The following is a 23,753-nucleotide window of genomic DNA, read 5'->3' as shown; positions in this document are numbered from 1 at the left end:
GGATAAAGATATTGATCTATAAGGAACAAATGCTCAACTATAATATATCAGAGAGACCAAAAAATAAAATGCGATGCACACTTTTTACCATTATATCGTGAATGATGTTAAAAGTGCCTTAAAGTGACAGTGCACCAATAACACACATCATATGAAAGTACAAATCCAAAAATTATATAAGAAATAGAATACAATTATGAATCATAAAGTGCAAGTGCAATGTGAATAAAAGTAAAATAGAACCTGTCCAACAACATTAGGTAGGCAAAAAGATCTCAAAAAGCAACACATCATGGCCCAATCTGAAGAAATTCAAGAAAGAAAGTCATTGACATCAGTCTGGAAAAGGTTACAAAGCTATTTCTAAGGCCTCATGCACACGACAGTAATTTTTCACGGTCCGCAAAACGGGGTTCCGTTGTTCCGTGATCAGTTTCCGTTTTTGTTTCTGTGTGTCTTCCTTGATTTTTGGAAGATCACCAGACATGAAGGAAAGTGAAAAAAAAGTCAAGTTTGCCTTGCAAATGATAGGAAAAAAACGCACACGGATCACGGACGCGGATGACAATCTTGTGTACCTCCGTGTTTTTTCACGGAAAGGTCATATTGTTTTGACGGACTGAAAACACGGATCACAGACGCGGATGACAAACGGTACATTATCAGAGTTTTCAACGGCCCCATTAAAAGTCAATGGGTCCGCAGAAAATCCCGGAAAACGGAACAACGGACACGGAACACAACGGTCGTGTGCATGAGGCCTTAGGCTTTGGGACTCCGGCAAACCACAGTGGGAGAACTAGTATCCGCAAATGGGGAAAACATGGATCAGTGGTGAAGCTTCCCAGGAGTAGCCGACCTATCAAAATTACTACAAGAGCGCATCGATGACTCATTTAGGAGGTCACAAAACAACTCAGAAAACCATCTAAAGCAATATAGGCCTAAGGCTACTTTCACACTGGCGTTTTGGTTCCCGTTTGTGAGATCCATTTCAGGGCTCTCACAAGCGGTGTCTGCCTGACGATGCTGAGGCAAACGGATCCGTCCTGACACACAACGTAAGTCAATGGGGACGGATCCGTTTTCACTGACACAATATGGCACAATAGAAAACGGATCCGTACCCCAATGATTTTCAATGGTGTTCAAGACGGATCCGCTTTGGCTAGGTTACAAATAATACAAACAGATCCGTTCTGAACGGATGCATGCGGTTGTATTATCTGAACGGAAGCGTTTGTGCAGATCTATGACGGATCCACCCCAAACGCGAGTGTGAATGTAGCCTAACCTGCCTCAGTTAAGGTCAGTGTTCATGATTCAACAATAAGAAAGAGACTGGGCAAAAATGGTATCCATGGGAGAGTTCCAAGGTGAAAACCACTGCTGACCAAAAAGAACACAAATGGCCCTTTCACATTTGCCAAAAAACATCTCAATATTTCTCAAGCTTTTTGGGAAAATATTCTGTGGACTAACGAGACAAAAGTGGAACTTTTTGGAAGGCGGGAGTCCCGTTATATCTGGCGTAAAACTAACACAGGATTTCAGAAAAAGAACTTCATACCGACAGTCAAACATGGTGGTGTGATGTCTGGGGCTGCTTTGCTGCTTCAGGACCTGCATGACTTGCTGTTATTGATGGAAGCATGAATTCTGCTCTCTGCCAGACAATCCTGAAGGACAATGTTCAGCCATCAGTTCATGACCTTAAGCTGAAGAGAACTTGGGTTCTGCAGCAGGACAATGATGTGAAGCACACCAGCAAGTCCACTTCTGAATGGCTGAAATAAACAAAATGAAGGTTTATGAGTGGACTAGTCAAATTCCGGACTGAAATCTGATTGAGATGCTGTGGCATGACCTTAAACAGGCCGTTCATGCTCGAAAACCCTCCAATGTGGCTAAATTAAAACTATTTTGCAAAGAAAAATGGGCCAAATTCCTCCTTAATAAATGAAATCATCATTTAAAAACTGCATTTTTTGTACTTACCCAGGTTGTCTTTGTCTGATATTCAAATGTGTTTGCTAATCTGAAAAACTTAAAGAGGACCTTTCATCTGTTCTACTTATAGGAGCTAAATACCTGTACTTGCTGATGCTGCCACACCTTTTTTTATGTGTAATCTTATTTTATTAATTTTTTGATTTTCATAAGCAAATTACACATTACATCACAGATATTGATATAGGTAATATGGACACAGTCCAACACAGGGACACGCAGGACCCTCAGAAAACAGCTGAAGTAACACAGACATTTTAACCTTTAAAGGGACTCGAACATCCCAGTTATAACAGGGAACCCCAATCAAGAAGGGCTATCATTGCGGAGGAGAGTAAGGTTTATTGTGAGCCCTCGAATGCCCAAGTGAGCACACTGAGTGAGTAATCCTAAACGGAGGTTCCTAAGACACATCAAACATAAAGGACACAAAAGGAAAGAGGATTAGGAAGAGGGGCGGGATAACAAGCAAAGGGTACACCTGTCAAAAACCCTGCTGGGGAAAAATTCAGGAACAAACCAAATCTCTAAATCTCTGAGAGTCTAGAAAGAAAGTTAGAGAGTTGTATCTGTTCTGGTAAATCCCACCTCTTTCCTGACTGTCGGCTATCAACTCTTCCATCCTAAGAATATGTTTCAATTCCTTGGCCCACTCAGACAATGTAGGGGGGGGAAGTGGTTTTCCAGTGCCTTGGAATCACCATACGCGCCGCTGCTAAGAAGAGACGTAGTGCCCCTTTCTTAACTTGTGAGACAGAGCCCGGAATGAGAGACAGCAGTGTAACCTGAGGAGTATTAGGTATTGACTGGTTCGAATAGCTGGTATAGATATCCAAAACCTTCTCCCAGAAAGGCTTTATCACCTGGCAGTCCCACCAGATATGCAACATAGAACCTTGCTCTCGTTCACACCGCCAGCAATGATCGGGAACCGACGGAAACATCTGGTGTAGAGTAGTAGGACAATAGTACCACCTAGAGACAATTTTATAATTATTTTCTTTAATTTCAGATGTCATAGACATCCCATGGGAGAGTGTACAAATCTTCTCCACTTCATCCGCTGAGAAGGTAATTTGCAGGTCCCTTTCCCATTTTGCGAAGAAAGGGGCTCTGTCACTATTCTGGGATTGTAGCAAAACCTGATACATGGATGATATTGTACCGCGACCATCAGTGGAGGCCAGGTAAAGTTTGTCAAAGTCTGTCAACTGACCTATCGCTCCACCAGGAAACGTGAGACCCATGAAAGACCTGACTTGAGCGTACCCCAACCATGAAACTTGTGAGAAAGCTGCGTTCTGTCTGAGGATCTCCCACACCTTTTTTTAAACATCGCTCCTACGCCCCGATGCGCCCTCCTGAAGTTTTCACGCTCAGTATGTAAATACTGAGAATCGGTACAGGGAGGAGGAGACGCCAGGGTTTCTCAATGGGCGTCTCCTTCTCCCTGGCTGTGCCGCGATCCAGTGGCGTCTCTAGCTTTCAAATTTTGGGGAGGGGCACACTGGGGGCCAGGACAAAAGTAGGGGGGGCAGCTATAACAGCGATACATTTACACAAGTATGCTTAGAAATGCTGCGATACTTTACCCAATACCTAAAACTGCAATAGGGAAGAAAAACCCTAATCACTCAGATTTCAACATGTCCTAGCTGCCTGGGGATCTGTGGATGACACATACCGTTTATAGCATCTTATGCTATGTGTCATCCACAGATCCACCCCATATCAGTGTCATACCGGGATCCCTCTCCCTATAAGGCCCCATTTACAAATCCGAAATTTGCGTAACGGAATTGCGGACCCATTCATTTCTATAGGGCAGCATGATGTGCTGCCGGACACGGAAATGCGGACCCGCACTTCCGGGTCCGCAATTCCGTTCCTGAAAAAAAATGCGGACCTGCACATTGCCGCTGTTACGGACGTCTGAATAGAGCCTAACAGTGGCACAGACACCCCCCCCCCCCCCCAATAACCGTGTCATCTACAGATTCCCCCCCCCACCCGTAACAGTGTCATGACATCCACGGATCCCTCCCCCCTATAACAGTGTAATAACTCATGACATCCACAGACCACAGATCACCCTCCCCACTGCTCACATTTGAACATGAATTCTCTAAACGGTAAAGTAGTAAACACTGTAATCATCCAGGCTGCACTGACATTAACTTTAAAGGGGTTCTGCACTTTCATTTAACTGATGATCTATCCTCTGGATAAATCATCAGCTTCTGATCGGGGGGGGGGGGGGGGGGGTCAGACACTCGGTACCCCCGCCGATCAGCTGTTTGAGAAGGCACCGGCGCTCAAGCACTTACCGCCGGCCCACTGACTGACGACACGACTAGTATTAACTAGCCTGAGCGTGGCTAAGCTCTGTTCACTTGAATGGAGCTTAGCCGCGCCCACGCTAGTTGATACTAGTTGTAACTCGTGACATCACTGGGCCGGCGGTAAACAGTGAGAAGGCCGCGGTGCTACTGGAGCGCCGGTGCCTTCTCAAGCAGCTGATCGGCGGGGGTCCCGGGTGTCTGACCCGGGACCCCCACCGATCAGAAGATGATGATCTATCCAGAGAGTAGATCATCAGTTAAATGAAAGTACAGAACCCCTTTAACTTTTAAATCAGTTAGATTCAGGGGCAGCCGCCAGCCATCTCTCCTCTCAGACTCAGAGTCAGATCTAATCTCTCTAGTTAGAATAGAAAGAGACTTAGTCAGTCCACTCAGTCACTACTTGCAAGTTGTACCTTATTATTATTAAGTTAACCTGCTACACACCGTCACCACTAGGTCAGGCTCAGTCCAGTCTGTTCGGTATCGGTAGGTTAGGAGGAGGAGCAGGAGCGCCGCCCGCACTGCACTGCTGCCAGTAGTTGAATGAATCAGAATCAGCTAGTCTCGACTAGCGGCGCGCTGATTTATGCACAGCACTGCCACCGAGTCCGACTCAACTGGTCAGGTCCTGGGGCCGGGGCCAGGACGAGGCGCAGCGGCGGCACAAGACTCAGTCAGATCAGATCATCAGAATCAGATGTGAAGAAGATGTCCCGGTAGGGCTGCCTAGTGCCTACACAGTGCGCAGCACAGACCAACTAGTGCCAAAATGAATGGGGGACATTTTAGTTGGGGGGGGGGGGGGCACAGCTTGATAAAGGGGGGGGGGGGGCCGTGGCCCCCACTGGCGACGCCACTGCCATGATCCAATCACATCGGAGAGCGTCACAGCCAGGGAGGTTTTTCCAAAGCGATTGGATTGTGGCACAGCCAGGGAGAAGGAGATGCCCATTGAGAAACCCTGGTGTCTCCTCCTCCCTGTACCAATGCTTAGTATTTACATATTGAGCGTGAAAACTTCAGAAGGGGCGTAGGAGCGATGTTTAAAAAATATATAAATGTGTGGCAGCATCAGCAAGTACAGGTATTTAGCTCCTATAAGTAAAACAGATGAAAGGTCCTCTTTAAGTGTGACAAATGTGCAAAAACCAAAAGAAATCTGTAAGGGGACAAATACTTTTTCTTCACAGCACTAATATACACTCACCTAAAGAATTATTAGGAACACCTGTTCTATTTCTCATTAAAGCGATTATCTAGTCAACCAATCACATGGCAGTTGCTTCAATGCATGTAGGGTTGATGCTCCTCCTGGTCAAGACAATCTCCTAAACCCCAAACTAAATGTCAGAATGGGAAAGAAAGGTGATTTAAGCAATTTTGAGCGTGGCATGGTTGTTGGTGCCAGACGGGCCGGTCTGAGTATTTCACAATCTGCTCAGTTACTGGGATTTTCACGCACAACCATGTCTAGGGTTTACAAACAATGGTGTGAAAAGGGAAAAACATCCCGTATGCGGCAGTCCTGTGGGCAAAAATGCTTTGTTAATGCTAGAGGTCAGAGGAGAATGGGCCGACTGATTCAAGCTGATAGAAGAGCAACGTTGACTGAAATAACCACTCATTACAACCGAGGTATGCAGCAAAGCATTTGTGAAGCCACAACACGCACAACCTTGAGGCGGATGGGCTACAACAGCAGAAGACCCCACCGGGTACCACTCATCTCCACTACAAATAGGAAAAAGAGGCTACAATTTGCACAAGCTCACCAAAATTGGACTGTTGAAGACTGGAAAAATGTTGCCTGGTCTGATCAGTCTCGATTTCTGTTGAGACATTCAAATGGTAGAGTCCGAATTTGGCGGAAACAGAATGAGAACATGTATCCATCATGCCTTGTTACCACTGTGCAGGCTGGTGGTGGTGGTGTAATGGTGTGGGGGATGGTTTCTGGGCACACGTTAGGCCCCTTAGTGCCAATTGGCCATCGTTTAAATGCCACGGGCTACCTGAGCATTGTTTCTGACCATGTCCATCCCTTCATGACCACCATGTACCCATCCTCTGATGGCTACTTCCAGCAGGATAATGCACCATGTCACAAAGCTCGAATCATTTCAAATTGGTTTCTTGAACATGACAATGAGTTCGCTGTACTAAAATGGCCCCCACAGTCACCAGATCTCAACCCAATAGAGCATCTTTGGGATGTGGTGGAACGGGAGCTTCGTGCCCTGGATGTGCATCCCTCAAATCTCCATCAACTGCAAGATGCTATCCTATCAATATGGGCCAACATTTCTAAAGAATGCTATCAGCACCTTGTTCAATCAATGCCAAGTAGAATTAAGGCAGTTCTGAAGGCAAAAGGGGGTCCAACACTGTATTAGTATGGTGTTCCTAATAATTCTTTAGGTGAGTGTTTATACACACACACACACACATACATACATATTATCGCGAGTCGTCAACAAATGGGCGGATTCCATCTACCAGCGCCCAACATGGCACTCGGCTGACGCTCATATGATACAAAGAGAAGTGATGGTAGCAAGACATCTTACCCTGATGATGTCTTCAATGGAGCTGTTCCAAAACTACCGTAAGTGTTCTCTGCTCTCCTGGCCCCTCCTTGCCCCACTTTTGAGTACCTCATACTGCAGGAATGTGGCAGGTATAGACATCACTAAATAACTTCATGACGTTAAAGGGGAGGAACTAATTAAAAACCTCGCTTTACAACACACATTTTATATATCTTTTTTGGGGACAATCCCTTTAGCAAAGCCAGGGGAGCATCTATATCTGTGCCCGTCTACATTCTGATTTAAAATGGATCACAGTTTCATACCACCTTATTCCCATGATATACTGGGACCTGGGGAAATAGGTCGGTACATAACAAATTCACAACACTTCAGCCTGTATACTACATATGGGGGTCATTTACTAAATAATGTTGTGTCACACGTCCTAAATAGAAAAAAATCCTGCTGGAGGAAGATCCGACCAGTTTATTAAAGGAGTTGTCAGGTTTTCTCATATTGATGACCTATGCTCGGGATAGGTCATCAATACCAGAGCGGTGGGGGTCCGACACCCAGCACCCCTGCTGATCAGCTCCTTGAAGAGAACACAGATAGCCCATAGTAACATCAGATTTGACCTTTCATTTTTCAGAGCACCTTTAGAAAATGAAAGGATGAATCTGATTGGTTGCCACGGGTCAATTCACAGCACCAATTTTGATAAATCTCCCCCAGAAGTCATAAAATGTTTACACAAATGGCCTTTGTACCAAATTAGCGTTTTTTTTTTTTTTTTTTAAATAACAGCCCACAAGGTTAAACCTTCTTAACAAATTATCTTTATTTAAAAATACAAATTTAATTAAGGCAACTTTTCAGTGAAATGTGTTTCTAATCCAAGAAGGAAAAAAAAAAAAATTCTGTTCATATTTTTGATCTCCAAAAGCCTCCCCTCCACATGCCACAATTAAGAAAGGCACTCAGTGGCATATGAAAGCAAGATCCAGAGACCAATCACCACCCTGTAGTCTGTGTCACATGACTGTGCCGATACATCGTCAGCCTATGAAACAGTCCGTAAAACGGTGGGTCTCCTGCCCTGCCCAGTAAGGATATCATGTTCACCCCCGGCAGAAACACTTGTGTAATGGAACAAACCTGACATTGTGGGTTATAACTTAATAGAACTCTGGAGGCAGCCATTGTTGCCTAAGGCGTCCCATGTAGTTTCAGTCAACAAAATGGCAGCCTCCACTGAAACACACAACCCATCTTACTATGCCTTTCAGGAATGGAGTAACTTACTCATACCAATATTTCTGCGGGAAAAAAAACATATAGAACTACAGTATATCATTGCAAATCTGAACCCAAGTAAAATATCTGCTCCACGTAAGTTGAAGAGATCCCATCTTGTCAACTGTTCTTTTATATATTTAAAAAGCCCAAGTGAGCGGTGCCTCGGTGTACTCATCCCGCCGCCCAATAGGTATTCACAGCATGTTTTTTTTTTTATCAAGTCTTAAATCCCTCTTTCTGGTGACGTGGCTGACATTGCATTGCCTTGAGTGTAAACTGTAAGGCCTTAGAGGAGAAAGAACCGATGCCTTCCAGAGACGGAGAATGACTTGTGAAGTCACGTTGTCACGGACTGAATGGAATTTCCTCAGGAGTCTGTAGCACTGTTGGATATTGTTGTGTAGTCATAGCAATTACCCTTAAAATATCCAGTGGATCTGAACTAAATGGTAAGCAACCAGGCACAAAAAATCCCTGCTGGAAAATGTGAATTTTCATAGCATTTTTGGTCAGCATTACTGAAGAGTCTTCCCTCATAGAACATCCCTGTAATTTTACATTTTCATTGATTACACAGAATATTCCAGTTCAAAGAGAGGGACAGAATTACACCAATTCTCGTCTTCTAGTAAATCAGCTTCTGCAGAGCAGTCCTGTGTCTGGGAAATGGATAACAAGCTCATAGTTAATTACAACATCAGCTACCGCGACCATGTCCTGGGGTCTGAACAAAGCGATCTCTTCCAGTAGAGCGTAAACATTAATAAAATCCTCCATGCCGGTTCAGTGGTCTTCTCTTTGGTAACGGTTTATTTCAGTAGTGTTAATAAAATCCCTGGATAAAGTATTTTGCTCCCCCAAAAAAAGTCCTCCTCTGAAATCACACACCATTCATACAGAGACAAAAAAATAAGGCATCATGTTGACTCTGAAACCTCAGCTGGGTTGATTTGATCTGGCTGAACCTCTGTGTAAGAAGAAATAGCAAAATGAGTAAATAATATACTAGATATTGAAAGCTGAAGGCGTATTCCTTCCGTCTCAGAACAGGCCCCCTGAACTTCTCCTGCCTCATGCACATGGCCGTTGTGTGTTTTGCGGTCCGCAAATTGCGGATGGCATTCGTGTGCGTTCCACAATTTGCGGAACGGCACGGACAGCCATTAATATAACTGCCTATTCTTGTCCGCAAAACGGCCAAAAATAGGACAGGTTATATTTTTATTTTTTTGCGGACCACGGAACGGAGCAACGGATGCAGAAAGCACACAGAGTGCTGTCCGCATCTTTTGCGGCCCCATTGAAGTGAATGGGTCCGCTTCCAAGCCGCAAACACTGCAGCTCGGATGCAGACCAAAACAACGGTCGTGTGCATGAGGCCTAAGTACGATGGTCAGGGGTGGTCGGGACTACGGAAATGGCTGAGTTACCCGTCCTATACTGTTTCCATATCTCCTATACAAGTGAGACGGAGCTGAAAAGTTAAAGGGGTTGGCCAGTTTATGGAAACTTTTAGAAAGGTGCTGGAAGCAGTTTACGAATAGGCTGTGATCGGAGCATGTCCATTGCTGTCCACATATGTGCAGCATCGGACCCCTTGTGCTGACAAGCTTGTTCTTCTGTAAACATAACGACCCTTCCCCTGACATGGCTGGTGATAGACCGGTGCATCAGCGGCCTCCACAGAATAACAGTGTGTGTGGCATGGGCAACCAGTAGGTTGTTGATGGACGGGAAGGTGCAACCTACGGGTTGTTGATGGACGTCAGTTGCCATGTTGGGGGAAGGATCATTATGCTTACACAGGAACCGGCTGTCAGCACAAGTGGTCCAATGCTGCACAGAAGTACACAGCAATGGACATGCTCTGATCACAGCCTATTAGTAAACGGACTGCTGCTACCTTTCTAAAAGTTACCATAAACTGGACAACCCCTTTAGCATAAATCCTGGTGAAGTAGTATGTAAAACAGGGCAGCTGGTGGGATGCCATGCAACACTGAAGTTTACCATGAGTTTAAATACCTGTGATAAGGTGGAGGGGGAGCATCATATGTGCCCGATGCCTCCAATGCCTCTTCATAGGATGGCAGCCCTGGGGCGGTGGGATCAGGTAATGGCGGTTGGTTCAGAGGAAGTGCTTCAGGAAGCGGAGTATTACTAGTGAGGTGTACGGGAGGCCTGAAAACAAAAGTAGAATTGAATGAGACTATCAAACAATATGAATTAAGATTTTATTTTTTACAAAAGCTGGTGTAAAACGTTACCCCTTAAAAAGGAGTTGTGTCATCAGAAAATTACCTATTGTTTAAATCACATTTTTAAATAATTTTTAATGGTCATTTTAAAATTTTCCATGTCAATACCTAGATTTAAAAAACATTAAATCCTGCAGTTTTCGTACTGGCCACTAAGCCTAATACACTTTACTGTAGTTACCTGCTTATCTGTCATTCTAATCCTGCCTGTAATGATATCACCTCTTTCTAGAGATAAGACAGGATCCACCCTTCACAATAGGTGATTGTCAGAGCTTATCTATTCTTTCTTTGTACAATGACCTCTGCACAGGGCACAGAGCATGCCTAGAAAACTCTACCATAGAAGTCAGTGAGGTCCCCTCCTGACCATTGTGTACTGTTGGGGTGCCGTAAAGCAATTTTCTTAATGCTGTCTAAATTCTGTTAAAAACAGATCAGGCAAGATGGCCGCCCGCATAATCATGTTCAGAAAATAGAATACATAAATCTGTAAAATAAAAATAAAGAGTTTACAAAAAAAGATGTGCTGCTATCTGGTTTTAACTGGCAGATAAAATGTTTGATGACACATTTCCTTTAATGGGTAGACACTGTGCGGAGATCTATCAAACTGGTGTAAAGTAGAACTGGCCTAGTCGCCCATAGCAACCAGATTCCTCCTTTCATTTTTTTACAGCTCCTTTGGAAAATTAAAGGAGGAATCTGATTGGTTGCTATAGGAAACTAAGCCAGTTCTACTTTACACCAGTTTGATAAATCTCCCCCTGCATTTTTGTTTTTAGCATTTTCATCCCTGCATTTCAACAGTCATAATTTTTCCACTGACGTAGCCGTACGTGGGATGTTTTTTTTTGTGTGGGACAAGTTTTATATTTTAATGCCACCATTTTGGTGTACATCTAATGTATAGAAAACATTCATTTTCATGCTGCAATCTATAGGAATGGTTTATATTATTTGGTCGCTTTCCTGTATTTTTCATTTATTTGAGCTATTTTCTCAGTTGTGCACAATATGTTGCTGTACGTGATTTGTACTCCCTCTGGGGAGGGGGTGAAAAAAAACAGCAATTCCACCATGGTTTGTCTTCTTGTGGTCTGGGTTTGTGCACATTTTTCAGTTGACAATGCTGTGTGAGGTCTTGTGTTTTTTACCGGGCAAACTCTGGTTTTCATTGGCATCATTTTATTGTTTATAAGACTTTTTGGATTTCACTTTTTATACATTTATATTTTTTTTTTTTTTTTTTTTAAGGAAAGATGAACCAGAACTCTTTTTTTTGTTTGTTTCACCATGCAGGATAAATGCATAGAAATGTTATAGTTCATGTTGTTAAATAGTTTCATTTTTTTCTTATTTTTCATAAAAAAAAGCATTTTTTCCAAGCGGTTGAAGATGAGATGAGAATTATCCTTTGCAGTGGCCCAAGCTTTTTTTTTTTATAGCTTACAAAAATAAATAAATACCATTCACACTATGCATTCAAAAGTTGCACAATTTTTAGGCAGTAGTAAGGACCTTTGGTGACGTCACTGCGCTCATCACATGGTCCATCACCATGGTGGTGGACCATGTGATGAGCGCAGTGACGTCACCAAAGGTCCTTTTCTCACAGGTCCTCAAAGAAGAAGACAGAAGAGAAGCCGGGCTGCGCGAACAAGTGGATGAGGTGAGTTTAATTTATTTTCTTTTTTTTTAACCCCTCCATCCCTAATGCTATTATTTTCCCTTATAACCATGTTATAAGGGAAAATAATAAAGATCAGGTCCCCATCCCGATCGTCACCTAGCAACCATGCGTGGAAATCACATCGCATCCGCACTTGCTTACGATTTTCCCGCAGCCCCCTTCACTTCTATGGGGCCTGCGTTGCGTGAAAAACGCACAATATAGAGTTTGCTGTGATTTTCACGCAACGCACAAGTGATGCGTGAAAATTACTGCTCATGTGCACAGACCTATTGAAGTGAATGTGTCCGGATTCAGTGCGGGTGCAATGCGTTCACCTCACGCATTGCACCCGCGTGGAATTCTCGCTTAACACTCATTTGTCTATTTACTCATACATTATTGGGAGGAATAGCACAATAATAGTGTTCTAAGAAAAAAATACACTCAAGCATTATTATTAAAAAAAATTTTTAATACGTGGAACAGTTTTTCATCAGAACGATTTGGAACAAGTAGTTCTTGTTTGGCTAAAAACATACTTTTGTGTTTTTGTTTGCTTTTATTGAACAATGCGGTTTTCTTCTTATTTTTTATAAAACTATTCAGCAAAAACGCTTCCGTTACTGATCATATAACCATCTTTATCCGTCATGAACTCCATTGAAAGTTAATAAGGGACAGATCAGTTTTCTATTGTGTCAGAGAAAACGGATCCGTCCCCATTGACTTGCATTGTGGGTCATGACGGATCCGTTTTGCCCAGCATCCCAGGACGGAAAGCAAACTGCAGCATGCTGCAGTTTGCTCTCCGGTATGAGAACGGAACGGAGCTTTCTGTTTTGTTGAGTTACTTTTTGTCCCCATTGACAATAAATGGGGACAAAACGGAAGCATTTTTTTTCCGGTATTGAGACCCTAAATAGAAACACTAGTGTTAAAGTAGTCTTTGTTGGGCTAAAAACATGACTTTTGTGTATTTTGTTTGCTTTTATTGAACAATGCAGGTTTTTCTTCTTATTTTTATAAACACTATTTATGGTACTATTTTAGGCTTAATAATATGAAAGTGAAAATAATACCCTTTTTAGCCTAAAATAAACATTTTATTAGGATTCATCATTGTCTGATTTTTCATGCATTGCCTATCCAATTTAGGGGCGTCGGGTCTTGACTAGCGGTATGACAGTGAGTGGCAGGGAGCAACATTTTTTGGAGTAGGTTATTTTTTGTGCAATTATTGATTTCATTTATTTCTAATTTTGTTTGTAAATCTGTTAAAGGGCAGAAACTACCATGGTTATCACTGTTAGAGGTCCTTTTTCTACTGGCATCCCAACGATCACTTGATTAGGGATAAGTGAACTTTTGTTTCCAAGTTCAGCATACAAGGTTCGGGTTATCTAAGAAATCCATTATGGATTCCGCTACCACGGACTACAAGTTATGGTCTGTGGTAGCGGAATCCATAACAGAATTCTTAGATATCCCGAACCCAAACCTTGTACGCCAAACTGGAAAACAGAAGGTCACTCGACACTACACTTGATCAATCACCAATAGAGGCAGCAGCAGCCGTGATGTTACCTTTTTTCGATGTACAACCTTCTGTACTCTTCTTCTCTCCTGGTTCCCCAGAAGTCTCTGACAAAAGGGGACCCAACATTTGGCTCCCTGAATGCTCGGGCAGATGTCTAACAACTGTAGTGGATATAGAATGGTGTGGGGGCTTTAGAGAACCAGGTAGTCCATAACCAAGGAAAAAAATAGTTTTGTAAAGATCTGTTTGATTGAATATTCCTTTCTTGAAATGTTGTAGTATATAGGATATAGCAGAGAGCTGCAGAGGGTTCACGTTTGTGCTAGCAGGCTATCACAGAGGTGGTTGAGCTGGAGGAGGGTTGTCTATTAGCTTAGTATACCATATGAAGTTATGAGTAGCAGGCAACTTCCTTATAGTGCTCACTTACCTCCCATGTCTTGCCCGCTCCTTGGCTCTGTATCGCACACAGTACATGATAAGAACGCCTATCATTACTAGCAATACGAACCCTCCCACCAGTCCTGCAACCAGTCCGGCAATATCTAAAGCAGGGGAGTTTCCTGCAGGTACAGAAATAAATAAATGTAGAAATTAGGCCATTCAAATCAACCATCGCCCACATCCTCTACAAGTATACAGTACAATGAGTATGTGTGAAACCATATACTGTACCCCGACTTGTAAATATAGAACAGATATAACCACATGTGAGGAAGGACTATATGATGTGGAAGCCATGATATAAGTCATTACAAGCATAAAAGGCTACATCCTCTGTCAGCACCGCAGTATATGTTGGCGCTATATAGGACAAGCCTCCTCATACATCAGTCTGGTATTCTATTGAGATCAGACTATGACGCTTCATTGGGTACAATTTCTGCAATGGACTTAAGTGCCAAATGGTTTTATGCCATGAAAACTGCAAGAGCAGTCTCTACGGCTTCTATCTTTCAAGTAACTAGTGGCATAGGTTGTAGATCAGGTACTACTGTCCCAGAAATCTTCATGAGAATGTACCAAATCACCTAATCACCAGCCTAATGTTACTTTCAATCTTTTCCTGTCTGCCTCTTCCATTGAAATGACTTTGGTTTGCCAAAGCAGCTGGTTACCAGGCCTGGCAGATCATCTAATGTAATGCGCTCACCTATTCCACAGCAATGCACAGAGATTGCCATCACTTATATCAGTCCCTGTCTGGGGCTCACAAGCTAAATTCCAAATTTACTTATCAATATGTTTCTGGAGTGTGGGAGGAAACCAGAGTACCCGGGCCGGCAGTAACCCACACACAAGGAGAACATACAAACTCCATGCAGATGTTGATCTTTGTCAGATTCAAACTTAGGACCCCGACACTGAAAGACAACAATGCTAACTACTGGGCCACTATGCTGTACGTGTAACACCTCAGAGTGGCATTACCACTTCTTCACCCCGATACTGTCTCTAATGGGCTAATATAATGTCACCTTATATTTTTATTCCAAGTTCTCCACCATGTGCTTTTCTAATGTTTGCAACTGTTTATTTCATGTAATGTGCCGGGTTCACCAGCAGGTGGCAGCAAACATGGCAGAGCTACAGTTAGGTAGAATAGAGCTTTCCATTCTATTCTTACCTCCCATGTCTAGTCCCACTTCCTGCAGGAAGGGTGGGGATCAATTCTAGTTTAGTCTAGCTTACCCCCTGCTTGGGGAAGGTGTGCAGAGCACGTCTCTGCTGGACGTGCCCAAGGCAGCCAGAGCACCCTCATCTCTGCTGGCCATGGAGGCAGAAAGCTTGAAGCCTCAGAAGCCAGGAGCATAGTACCCTGGCCTAATCTAGAGACATACCACAGAAAGTGAAGTGCAGCATCAAGAAGAAGCTGAGTTATACAGCCAGCCTGTCAGTACAGCAGAGCATAGAGAAACAGATATAGCAGAGTGGAGTTTGCCTGCCAAAGTACATGTCATACTTTTATTCCGGCCGCCTCTCGGCATGCTTGCCGTGCTGCCGCAGGAACTCCACCCCGCCCCTATTACAGTCAATGGGCCGGAGTCGTAGTACTGGGGCACACGTGCACTAGCGGCAGCACAGATCTGACAGGCTGTTCACCCGCCGGAACAGCCTGCCAGAGTTCCTTGCCGCTAGTGTAATAGTACCCTTAAGCTTGAAGATTGTTTATGATGAACATTTATTCAAGTAAAGCTGCCATTGAACTTCATCACAAGATCTGGGCTCAATTTATCTTTCAAAGTCCAGCCGTATCCAGGTAGGAGCACCGTGACACACATAAAGGGACATTTTAGGCAGCACTACACCACTCGGCATTTCTTACGTCTAGGTCGCATTATACAGGGCCCTAGGGGGAGGCGCCCGTTGCATATGGAATCCTCGGCTAAGGCTCGTTCCAACTCAAAAAACGCTATAATGGCTGCCTGTATAAATTACAATAGGAAGCACAGCTCTGGAGCTCATACAGATGCTCTACAATTATAAAACTGTGTAGACAAGGAACCATTATGCACACATGTAAGTTTTATTACACTGATTTCAAAGCAGAAGGTATAGCCACAGACTCAACAGTGATTTTGTAAGGATTAAAATAACAGTCCTAGCAAAGTAGTTACACTTGTGCAGATTTCCTAATCCTACCCAATAGAAGCGTAAAGTGAGAAAAATGAAGTTTTAATATGTGCAAATTAGCCTCTAAGAGCAACGGAGGTGGTGTTGCTCCCTCTTCAACTGCTGTGCCCTCTCCATTTTGACTTTAGGAGAAGTCAGGGCCAGGTGTGATCACACTTGCCTGGGCCTGTCAATCAAAGAGGAGAGGGCACGGCAGTTGAAGAGAGAGCAGAGCCGCCAGGTGCAAGGGAAATGCCCTTGTTGCTCCTAACGGCTTATTTGCATATATTAAAACTTCATTTTTCTCATCAATGCGGGCAGATATGAACATGGGACCAACACAGATGCCTTCAGCTGCCAAGTGCACTTGTAACAGGTCAGCTAGTGTCACAGGTACAAATCTGCTGACAGATGCCCTTTAAAAACACAATTCATTTTGGTGTATTTAGCTCATCAAATCTTCCAAATTGCATTAGGCCTGGTGTATACGGAGGTGGTGTATGGCACCGAGGGAGAGTCCCACGGAAATGTACCTCCCACTCAGGTCATAGAGAACTGAGCCATGTATTAAAGCTACTAAATTTCAGTAAATTACTAAGTAGAAATCCCTACTTACCCACTTTGTGGTTTGTAAATTCAGGACGAATAGGCCCCAAGCTCCTAAACCTACACAGGGGGTTTACATAAGCCCTGCCCATCTTCCGCCCAGGACAGACTGAAATTTGCAGGGACTGTCTCTAAAAATTAGGGACGGCCCTACAAATTCAGGACTATTGGCAACTATAGAAATCTGGACTAGCCCCATAATGTCTTACTGTAAAACCCTGACCACTTACCCGAGCTCCCTCCCTGTCCATTGTGTGCATAGCTTTTCCAAAAGTTTTTCTGAAATAGACAAAGATACATAGAAGAAAATATCAGCATTACATGTTTAATATGTAGAAATAGATATTTAAGCCGTGTCAGATACACTGGTTTGACCATGTGAAGGGAACCTGTAGGAGATACACGCTGACCCAACACCAGTAGCCACCAAATAAGAGCAGTTCCTACTCTGGTGGAAGAGGTTTGTCCACGTATTACATGCTGAGCAATTCATGTGAATGTCTTTCTTCTGCAGCAGGTATGGTACCGTATATAGCCAGCCCCCGGATCCTACAGTGATAGCACTTTATATACGACAAATCTCCACCATTAACTCCCTGCTCAACCTAATTCACTTTTTACACACCACAGATCCATTGGCTTTAAGTGCCTTCTGATGAATCGCCACTAGAGGGCGCATGATGTTTCTGCAGAATGAAAAATGGTCTTGCTCATGGTATTGAAAAGGTCACAAAAATTATTTTCAATAAATCACATCAGGAATTCATATAACAAATACCTAAAAGAATGTAAAGCCTGTCTATCCTTGAACACTAATGAAAAAATGAAATAGAATTGTATTTCTGGGTTTACTTTTACTGGTGCAGCGAAGGCAAACATGAGACAACCCCCGCAGTCGGGAGCCATTTATCAATCAAAGCAAAGAAGCAAGCAATGTCAAATCCTTAGTCATACAGCATGCAATATAATATATAATGCATTACAGTCAGCATAGCAGGCACTGTGCATAAAAGACGCCTGCAGTGGGTGATAACGCATACAAGGCAACCAATAAAATTATTATAATCAGCTTTATTTATATAGCACCAACATATTCTGCAGCGCTTTACAATCAGAGGGTTCATATACAAACAAAACCATATGACCCAGCAACAAACAAGTCAACAATAAAAAAATAAAAAAAAATAAAAAACGGAAGGACTTCCCTGCCCGCAAGAGCTTACAATCTATTCTGTTGAAATTCTAACCAGTTTTGCACTCCTAAAGCAGAATTTGGTCATATTGTGTTGATTTTACTTATTTTTCTAGTTTTTTATATTTTTATGTAAGAATTTGGAGGAGAAAAACAAAACAAAAAAAATAAAATAATATATCCTTGTTCTACACTGCATCATCTGCCATCATTATACCCCCATACAGGCAATGCTTCCCCCCTTCTTTAGAGCTCTGCAAAAGGGTTTTGGTAGGAATAGCCATCTGGCAGCAAATCACTGCCGACACAGTTCAATCAGCTCTCAAGTATCCATGGCAACCGCACTGCCAGAACTGTCAATCACCTTGCGTTCAGCACTCCATCATTAATGGGACTGGATTACGTGACTGCACAGGAGCCGGTCTCTCCAGCTTATGCCTTCCACTGCATACCATAGCTGATTAAAAGGAAAAACTAAGCCACGGTACAGAGGGCTTGTCAGGATCGAGGAAATCAATGATGTCACACAACATAGGATTATTTTCTGTCTTTTAAATGTGTCATTGATGGTAGCTTCAGCCACTATGGATATCCCCGCTGAGCAGGACATACAGAGCCAGCACCCATTCGAAATATTCCTGCGGATAATTCCCAATCTACATATCAGTCCCTACACATTTACGTCATTCTGTCACACTCTGGGGTCATGTATCAACAGTGTTCTCTATACAATGCTTAAAGAGTTTGTTCCACAAAAAAATATTCTATATTTTTCAAACCGGCACCTGGATCTGAATACTTTTGTAATTGCATGTAATTAAAAATGTAGTGTATCCATTAAGTTATTCAATAAAATCTATCTGTACGGCGCCACCTGCTGTTTGCTCTTTTTCTAATTTTTCTGTACTGCTCACTGAGATGGAAGCACATGCTCCGTCCAATCCTTCAACTACCACCAGGTGCAGTAGAAAGGACACACCCCCTGAGAAAGGACTCGCCCCCTGAGCTGCCAGCTTGAAATAAATCTAGCAGAGCAATTGGAGCAATGAATGGAAATATCTCTGGATCCATGTGAGGTAAAGGGCTGGTTCTAGCTTTGTTAGAAAGAGATTGTCATGTACTATATGATTTTCATGTTTTACATATTTACATTAGTCATGGGATAACCCCCTTAAACTGTGCAGCATGTTACCAGCAAAGAGTCCAATGATATGTGGGCTTCCCCCACCTTCCCCTGCCCTCCAGACACTGACTTTTTTTCCACTATTACTGTGCATAGGGAAAAACCTGTCCATCAGCAGCTGGGAGCCATATCCTTCCTGCGGCAAATCCTTGCTTCCGATAGAGTCTAACATGGAAGTACGCAAGTAAGTCAGTGCCTGTCCCTACAATACGCCACCTTCTCTGACTGGTTTCCTTTAAAGAGGTTGTCCGCCTTTGGAACATTTTAATTGTGGGCAGCAGATTGAAAACAATCATGCTCACTTGCTCCCTGCCACCCCATTCTGACTCCCTGGCTCCCATTTTTACAGCCAATGACTGGCATCTCCAATGATGTGTTATAAAGTGACACATGACCCAGTAGTGACGTGCCACCTGGTGCCCCTTCCCTGTTGAGTCCAGTAATTTGCCACAGTAGTGCATGTGACCCCATCCATCCGACTGTTTACAGGACGGGGACTGTTGGAGAGCCGGAACGGAGCTGCAGGTGAGTCTCAGTTTTTCCAAAAAGGTACAACATGCTGTTGTCCAAAGTTAAAAATGTCTCAAAGCTGGACAACACAATACAGACACAACTTAATAGAGGGGGTACCAAGCTGGGACCCCCTTCTATAACCTCATATGCTCTATTAGGTCATATGGACAGGGGGTTATCTATAACTATAATCGTCACAAGTATGGCACTAATGAATTCCAAAGGAAATCTGTCCAAAAATGTGGGTTCGTGCTTTAAAAAAGTTCTTGGATGTTAGTAGTAAGGCCTATTGCACACGACCGTATGGCTTTTTCAGCATTTTGCGGTCCGCAAAAAATACGGATGACGTCCGCGTGCATTTTGTTTTTTGCGGAAAAGAACAGCTGGCCCCTGATAGAACACTACTATCCTTGTCCATTATGCGGACAATAATAGGACATGTTCTATCTTTGAACGGAACGGAAAAACTTTAATACGGAAATGGAAGGCATACAGAGTACCTTCTGTATTTTTGCGAATAAATTGAAATTAAGGGTTTCGTATACCGAATGCAAAAAACGGATTGTAAAACAGAAAAAAAAAGTTTGTGTGCAAGAGGCCTGAATGTTACATTTAGGGCTCATTCACATGACCGTATGAATGGATCCATATCTGTTCCGCAATTATGCGGAAAGGGTGCGGACCCATTAATTTCAACGGGGTCGCAAAAGATGCAGACAGCACACAATGTGCTGTCCACATCCGTAGTTCCATTCCGCGCAATTGCAGACAAGAATAGTCATTTCTATCATAGTGCCGGCCATGTGCGGTCTGCAAATTGCGGAACGGACACAGGCTGATATCCATAATTTGCGGACCACAAAACACCATGGTCGCCTGAATGTATCCTTACCATGTTGCATTTTTTATTTAATTTGCATTTCAAATGCAATTGAATTTCTTTAATTATCAACCCTGTTAACATTCAAAACTCAGTCCCCCCAGGGGGATAAGACAAAGAGAGGGAGAGAAGGAGAAAAGCGACGCCTTGAAGAGCATGTTATAGGTTGGGATGACTTTCTAACATTAAGAAGTCTTGCCAAAAATAATCTCCCTAACAAGTTTTTTTATTTTTATTACCGTAATAAGATAAGGAAGTGAAAACAGATCTCTCTCCTGATATACAAACACACAGATCGCGTGGTATAGTAAAATTGACCTTACATTCCAACATTGATAAAAATAAAGTCTTACATCTGGGGCAGCAAAAAGATGGGTGAACACACAATTTTGCACAAAAAAGGAAAATAATAAAGTCTATAGGAGTCATTTATGAAGACCCGCGTTTTTTGACGCCAGTCTTAATAACCCCTATATCTGGCAGTGGATCTGCTGAAGTTATGAAGAGGTGTTGGTCTCTACATAAGTTCGGCGCATCCAGTGCCAGTCTAAATGTAAGCCAGATTACATTTAGACCATTTTCTATGCCTAAGCCTACATGCACACGACAGTGCTGTTTTTTGCGGTCCGCAAACCGCGGATCCGCATAAAACGGAAGCCGTCCGTGTGCCTTCCGCAATTTGCGGAACAGAACGGGCGGCCCATTGTAGACATGCCTATTCTTGTCCGCAAAACGGACAAGAATAGGACATGCTATATATTTTTTGCGGGGCCACGGAATCGTGCAACGGATGCAGACAGCACACGGCGTGCTGTCCGTATCTTTTGCGGCCCCATTAAAGTGAATGGGTCCGCATCCGAGCCGCAAAAACGGTGGCTCGGATGCGGACCAAAACAACGGTCGTGTGCATGAGGCCTAAGGGTACTTTCACACTAGCGGCAAGGAACTCCGACAGGCTGTTCCGGCGGGTGAACAGCCTGTAGGATCCGTGCTGCCGCTAGTGCATGCGTGCCCCTGGACTACCACTCCGGCCCCATTGACTATAATAGGGGCGGGCTGGAGCGTCGGCGGAAGCACGGCAAACATGCCGAGAGGCGGGCGGAGTAAAATTATGACATGTCGTACTTTAACTCCGGCTGCCTCTCGGCATGTTTGCCGTGCTGCTGCTGGAACTCCGGCCCGTCCCCATTATAGTCAATGGGGCCGGAAGGATAGTCCGGGGGCACGCGTACACTAGCGGCAGCACGGATCCGACAGGTTGTTCATCCGCCGGAACAGCCTGCTGGAGTTCCTTGCCGCTAGTGTGAAACTAGCCTAAAACAGGTGTAGAAAATGGTGAATGAAATATTGGCCAATTTCACACAGGCGTATTCAGCGCAAGAAATGCGATCCGTGAATGCTGTTCCTATGACATGGATCCATGCCATTAAAATGATTTATAATGCTGTGTGTTTCTGTCTGATCTTAGCTCTAATGATTTATACTCGCATAACGCCAACTGTACAAATTATTAGAGTTGAGATTGGGTAGGAACACACAGCATTATAAATCATTAATTTACAATGCTGTGTGTTCTTGCCCAATCAGAACTCTAAGGCCGAATGCACACGACCGTGGAACACGGACGTGAGCGGTCCGTGGTATCCCGGCCTGGCATCCTGCTGAGAGCAGGAGAGCACAGAGTCATTGGTTGCTATGACGCCACACGCTCCTGCAATGCCAGTCCGGTATTTCACAGACCGTGTTCCAAGGACATCTGCATGAGGCTTTACAGTTTATAGGATTTCTCAGTACTTCCCATTAAGCCCTGCCTTAAGCAGTTTACTATGGCGGGCCAAGGAGCCTTCATATGGCCCCAGGTTGCTATATTAACCAATCAGCATCCCATGACTTTGGCCTCATGCACACTGCCGTGTTCCGCGGCCGAGAGCGGACCGTGGAAACCCAGCCGGTATTCCTCCTGACAGCATGAGCACATGGCGTCATTGGTTGCTATGACGCCGTGCGCTTCATGCAGCCGCTGCTGTACAATAATACACTAGTAGAGTGTATTACTGTACAGGAGCGGCTGCGTGAAGCGCACGGCGTCATAGCAACCAATGACGCCGTGCGCTCATGCTGTCAGGAGGAATCCCGGCCGGGTTTCCACGGTCCGCTCTCGGCCGCGGAACACGGCCGTGTGCATGAGGCCTTTGCTGTGGTGGTGTAGATCAGAGGTCAGGGGTATCCCCCTCCCACGACTAACTGCTCAGATTCTGCAGTCGTTATTGACTGCAGCATTTGAGGGGTTAAATGATTAGTAGTTGCAGCCAGGTGTAAGGTGTATTACACAGCCGGTACCCCACTGCTCTGGAACGTCAGCCAAACCAGAGGGGCTGGAATAAGGGCATGAAATAATAAATAATAAAAGATGCAGTACTCACCTAGTAAATGCCTCTACTGTTCCAGTGTTGCCACACCGTTGCTCCTGACCAGTCAGTTTACACGGTTGCAGCAATGACATAACATCTAAAGCATATGACCGCTGCAGCCTATCACTGGCCTCAGTGGAAAGCTGCAGTGGTCAAGTGCTGTACAGGATACATCATCACTGCAGTTAACAGACCAGACCACTGGAACAGTAGGGTGATTTACTATGTGAATAATGCGTTGTTTATGTTATGATATTTCCCCATTTGGGCAAATTTTGCACTATACTGGAAAGCCTTTTTAATTCCATTGGAGTCCCGACCCCTATAGGACCTAATAGTAGAAGTATGGACTTCCCTCAATTAAGAAACCAGCACAAAGGGCAATTAAACCTAAGCATTGGAAAAGTGCGGTCTGCATGAAGCAAAAGGATCGGTAAAGACAATCTGTAGCCTTTAGTTCACTATTATAAAAGAAAACGATTACTTAGAGCAGTGATAGGCAAACTGCGGCTCTCCACCTGTTGCAGAACTAAAACTCCCAGCATGCAAAGACTGCCTACAGCACGGGTGTCAAACACAAGGCCCGCGGGTCGAATCCGGCCCGCCAGACCTTGTCATGTGGCCCGCCGCCGGCCGCCAGCCTTCACCTTTTATTATCACTTCCTGCAGGCGGCCCCTGCAGGAAGTGATAATAAAACTA

The 23,753-nt window shown here is 43.9% G+C and overlaps 1 protein-coding gene across 5 annotated transcripts in view; it reads right to left on the bottom strand.

Annotated features, from left to right (window-relative positions):
• Nucleotides 1–7,707: 7,707 nt before the first annotated feature.
• The window catches only part of PRRG2 (proline rich and Gla domain 2), a 45,253-nt gene continuing 29,207 nt past the window's right edge, over nucleotides 7,708–23,753 (bottom strand). For all 5 annotated transcript variants that reach the window (XM_044281577.1, XM_044281580.1, XM_044281581.1 and 2 more), the window contains 4 exons: nucleotides 17,105–17,153; nucleotides 14,086–14,218; nucleotides 10,211–10,366; nucleotides 7,708–9,152 (listed from right to left, as the gene is read on the bottom strand). In XM_044281577.1, coding sequence (XP_044137512.1) covers nucleotides 9,122–9,152; nucleotides 10,211–10,366; nucleotides 14,086–14,218; nucleotides 17,105–17,153 — 369 coding nt within the window. In that variant the 3' untranslated portion in view covers nucleotides 7,708–9,121. The remainder of the gene's footprint in view (nucleotides 9,153–10,210; nucleotides 10,367–14,085; nucleotides 14,219–17,104; nucleotides 17,154–23,753) is intronic.

This window comes from Bufo gargarizans, chromosome 2 (assembly GCF_014858855.1).
Source record: "Bufo gargarizans isolate SCDJY-AF-19 chromosome 2, ASM1485885v1, whole genome shotgun sequence".
In the NCBI taxonomy this organism is placed as follows: domain Eukaryota; kingdom Metazoa; phylum Chordata; class Amphibia; order Anura; family Bufonidae; genus Bufo; species Bufo gargarizans.
This window is presented reverse-complemented; position numbering and strand designations above follow the sequence as displayed.